Source organism: Mandrillus leucophaeus, unplaced genomic scaffold (genome assembly GCF_000951045.1).
Source record: "Mandrillus leucophaeus isolate KB7577 unplaced genomic scaffold, Mleu.le_1.0 Scaffold249, whole genome shotgun sequence".
NCBI lineage: Eukaryota > Metazoa > Chordata > Mammalia > Primates > Cercopithecidae > Mandrillus > Mandrillus leucophaeus.
This window is the reverse complement of record NW_012102576.1, coordinates 546,667-551,513: the sequence shown is the minus strand read 5'-3', so window position 1 is coordinate 551,513 and position 4,847 is coordinate 546,667. Positions and strand designations below refer to the sequence as shown.

At 33.7% G+C, this 4,847-nt stretch overlaps 1 protein-coding gene across 1 annotated transcript in view; it reads left to right on the top strand.

The window, feature by feature from the left end:
- LOC105542038 (alpha-2-macroglobulin-like) overlaps positions 1 to 4,847 on the top strand; it is a 50,452-nt gene that overhangs the window by 16,235 nt on the left and 29,370 nt on the right. The window contains exon 13 of the mRNA XM_011983399.1: positions 33 to 107. Coding sequence (XP_011838789.1) covers positions 33 to 107 — 75 coding nt within the window. The remainder of the gene's footprint in view (positions 1 to 32; positions 108 to 4,847) is intronic.

Below are 4,847 nucleotides of genomic sequence, written 5' to 3'. Positions count from 1 at the left end.
TATTCTTTTAAATAATAATGAATATATTTCCCTCTGTCTTCAGATTAAAGCAAGAGGAAAAATCTCCCAATCAGGAAGCCACGTGTTATCCATTGAACAGGGAAACAGTAAGTATTTTCAAGATTTCCTTTTTCTTTCCTCCCTCATCTTGTCAAATTCTGAACAATTTAGCAATTTGGAGCTATTTTCACATTAGAAGAAACAGTCATCAACCTCTTCATCCAAAGATGAAGAAGCTGATGTAATAGGATGACATACTGGGTTCGCTTTAGCCCAGTTAAAATTTTTTCTTCTTTTATATAGCATTTCTACATTTTAAATTTTATTCCTAAACTAATATATATTCATTTTATGTCTTAAATGTCTTTAAAATGCAGAAAATAATTGAAAAATATGGAAAATAACCACAGAAAAATTTTACTTTGTGTGCTTGTATATGCATTGCCTATGACTACTGAAATAGATTATCACAAATTTATGGGCTTAAAACAACACTTCTAATTCTTTGTTTTAGTGCCTTACAATACCACTTCTGTCTTCTAGTTCTGGAGGTCAGAAGTCTCACTAGGCTAAACTCAAGGTGTCAGGACTGCATTCCTGCTGGAGCTTGAGGGCAGACTGTTTCCTTGCCTTTTCCAGCTTCTAGAGACCTCTTGGATTCTTTGGCTTGTGGTTCCTTTCTCTATCTTCAAATTCAGCCACATACCATCTTCAAATCTCTCTCACCTTCCTGTCTTCCTCCTAGAAAGATCCTTGTGATTACATTGGGCCCACTTGGATAATCCAGAATAAACTTCACACCTCAAGATCCTTAATTTAATCACTTCTGCAAAGGCCCTTTTGCCATATGAAGTAACATATGCAGAAGTTTTGGAAATTGAATAGCTTCAGGGGCCGTTATTCTATTTACCACAATCTTCCCATTGGCCCCAGAGATTCACATTCATCCGTCATACAGAGTGCATTCACTCTATCCATCATTGGTAGAAGCCTCAATCCATTACAGCATTAACACAAGATTAAAAGCTCACAGTCTCATCAGCTCAAAAGTTCCAAATCTCAACATCTCAATCATCTAAATTAGGTGTTAATGAGGTCCTGGACATAATCCATCCTAGGGCAAAAAGGGTCATTAGTCCTAAGAAGTGCTGAAATCTGGCTGGGAAAACAGCGTAGTTTTAACACCTGGGAATAATCCTCTTTAGTTCATTTCTCTGTCCTCTGGGCTCAAGAATCCATTCATGGAATCATTCACCCTTTTTCATGAAGGATGCGTTTGCAGCTGAATTGTTTTATCAGACCTTGTTTCCTGCTTGCATAATTTGAGAGGTCTGACATTCTTTTATTCTATACTCTCTCTGTCCCTTTCAGTTGAAGCTGACCATGTTTCTATTAGTATAAACTTTTCAAGAGCCATGTAGGTCTCCTGTGTGTCACAGAGATTCATTCCGTTAAACAAAAAGCCTCTTCGTTGACATTTGCTGGATAATTCTATCTCCAGTTTTGGCTTTTGTTGAGATGGGTAAGGGTATCTAAGAGTCATGCACTTCGAAGAGCCCTTTTTTGTGACTAAATTACTCTGACATTTTAATTTATCTGCAAATAAAATCTTTTAGCAAAAGTTTGTCCAGTCACATCATAGCTTTTTTCTAGAGCACAATTTCCTGATAGTGAATGTCTTAATTTTACCGAATTTTGCAATCTAGATAAGCTGAGAAATTTCCAAATTATCAAGTTCTAGTTCATTTTTGATGACTAATTCCTCATTCGATTTATTTTTCTCCTTTCCAGTTTTGTTATAAGCAGGAAGAAGAAACCAGACTGACCCTTTAACACTTTTCTTTAAAGATTTCTCCCTAAATATCTGAATTCATTAATATTTGGTATTTCTTTTTCTTAAATATTTTGTTGAATTTACCAGTGAAGCCATCTGGACATAGAATTTTCTTCATGAGAAGATTTTAAATACAAATTTATTTTCTTTAATGAAGTGCAATTTAAGTTTGCAACTACTTTAGTAAATTTTTGGTTGTGTATGTCATTTAAAATCTTGTCTATTTTTCTAAACAGTCTAATTTATTTACATAAAATAGTCCATAATATTCTTTTATAGTTTTAAAATATCTAAATTTCTATAGTGATAGAACCTCTTTCATTCAAGATACTTATAATTTATGTCTTCTTTTGATCAGTTTGGCTAGAAGCTTCTCAATTGTATTGATCATTTCAAACAGCTAGTTTTTTGTTTAATTGGTTTTCTCTCTGTTTTTTTTTTTTATGTCATTGGTATCCACTGATCTTTATCAGTAAAAGATTGATTTTAATTTAGTCTTCTTTTTATACTTTCTTCATGAGGATGCCAGAGTCATTGATTGAGACCTTTCTTCTTTTCCAATACAAGGGTTTAGTGTTACACATTTTCCTGTTAATAATACTTTAGTTGCATCCCATAATATTTACATGTGATACTTTCATTTTGAATCAGTTCAAAATATTTTCTACTTTCCTTTTTGATTTCTTCTTTGAACGATGAGTTATTCAGAAGTGTGTTATTTAATTTCTAAATGGGAGATATTTTAGAGATCTTTCTGTTACTGATTTCTAATTTAATGACTTTATGATTGTATGACTTTAATGCTTTTAAATTTATGGAGATATTTTATAGCTCAAAAAATATGGTCTATCTTGGTCAATGTTAGAATGCGTATTCTGCTGCTGTTAAGTGGAGTGGTCTCTGAATGTCTTTGAGGTCAACTGGGTTAATAGTATTTCTCTATCTTAGATCATACTTTTCTTCTTTATTTCCTTGAATCACAAATATCTCTTAATTCCTGTTATCTTAGGAAGAATGCTTAACATTTCATAAAAAGATAAGTAAAAAAATATATTTTTTACAAAAGATAAGTACAGATGGCCTATTTACTTGTTACCTGTTGTCCCCAAGTTAAATCTGATAAAGAAATAATAGACTTCTTTTTGTTTGTTTGTTTCAAATTTTGAAACAAAATTGAATATTTAGGAGCTATCACTGACTGAAGCAACTTTTATTAACAGAGCTCAAATAAATTTTCAAATAAAAATTGATTTTTAATTAGTCACCTAACTCAACTATTTACAACTTTTCCTTTAAATAGTCGTGTAAAGTTTAATTGAAATAATTTTCTTTTATTTTTTTTCGAAATGGAATCTTGCTCTGTGGCCCAGGCTGGAGTGCAGTGGCGCCATCTCGGTTCATTGCAAGTTCTGCCTCCCAGGTTCACGCCATTCTCCTGCCTCAGCCTCCTGAGTAGTGGGGACTACAGGTGCCCGCCACCACGCCCGACTAATTTTTTGTATTTTTAGTAGAGACGGGGTTTCACCGTGTTAGCCAGGATGGTCTTGATCTCCTGACCTTGTGATCCACCCGCCTCAGCCTCCCAAAGTGCTGGGATTACAGGCCTGAGCCACCACACTCAGCCTAAAATACCTTTTTAATTAATTATGAATTTAAGTATGATTTAAAAATATTAGTGTTTGTTTGTAATTTTTTGAGCTCCAGATTAGCCTCTTAATAAATTTCCTGTAACTCTACTTCTAGATGAAAACCCTTTTTTCATAGACTTTCTCCCAGTCTTTTTGAGCCAGAAAGAGGCTTCTAAGGTCATGATAAGGATGTAATACCCACACTCTAAGACCCCGCTCACCAGAGGTTCTTCTTAGGTCTGTAACATCTCTTAGGTCTATATAATCTCTTACTGATTGTTTTCTTTCTGCTTGAAATAAAACACAAAATTTGAATACATTCATTCAAATATGAAACATTGACTCTAAATTTCCATTTAATCCTTGATTTTATGTTATTGGACATTGTACTGATTTTTTTAGAGCAGGTAAGGTTGTCTCTAATAACGTAAGAAAAAGTTACTGCCTAACAAAGCAATATCCTCAAAGTTTGTTTCTGCAGTGGAGTTTAAATCCTGTATGGATTGAGTCCTAAGGTGGTGGGGTGGGGAGAAGAAGTGTCTCTCTCTTTAAGAAAAAATATACTTCATTTTATTTAATGACAGCTATGTAAATGGTTGTTTTGACTTTGACATTTTGGAAACTCAATGAAAAACTTAAGTACTCTAGTGTTATAACCACTTTGTTGCAGCTTCCTAATAAAATTAACTCCTGAAATGTTTAACCCTGCTCCAGAATTCCACGTTCATTCGGCTTTCATCTTACTGTTTCAAATTTTGACTGTGCTGTTCCTCTGTATTTTCATGAAAGCTGCCCTCAAATCTTTTATAGATACGGGAAGGGTACAATTTTTAAAGAACAATTTTATGCTACAAAGATCAAACTTAGAACATTTATGAAAAAAATCAAGTGGAAGGTTACATAAGCACTACGTAGTTCACACAGAGGACAACCACTAAGATGAACACACAGAATTCTATGATAAAAATCAAAGGCTCACAAGGCTTTTTATGTGATTTGTGTCTGTATCCCTGCTGTATTATAAATGACCTGAAGGAAAAAACTGTGTTGCCTTCTTTATGTTGCCCTTACACACGCAAGAATTATAACCAAAAGTGTCTAGAGGTTCTCTTTCTTCTCTCTTGACTGCTTTCTGAATAATGTATTTCAATTTAGAAATAGAGACATGTATTAAATGTCTTTTTGCTTCTTAAGCAGAGGAAATGAACAATTAAACCTGATATAGGAAAACTGTCATTAGCTCATGTTAAGGATTAAGGAAATGTCATTTTAAGGGAAAACGTCATTAGCTCAGCATATATTTATTGAACACTACTACCTGCACAGTGGTATAAATGCAGGTCTTTTCTTACTTCAGTGTGCTCCAAATGTAAATAAAGTCCATA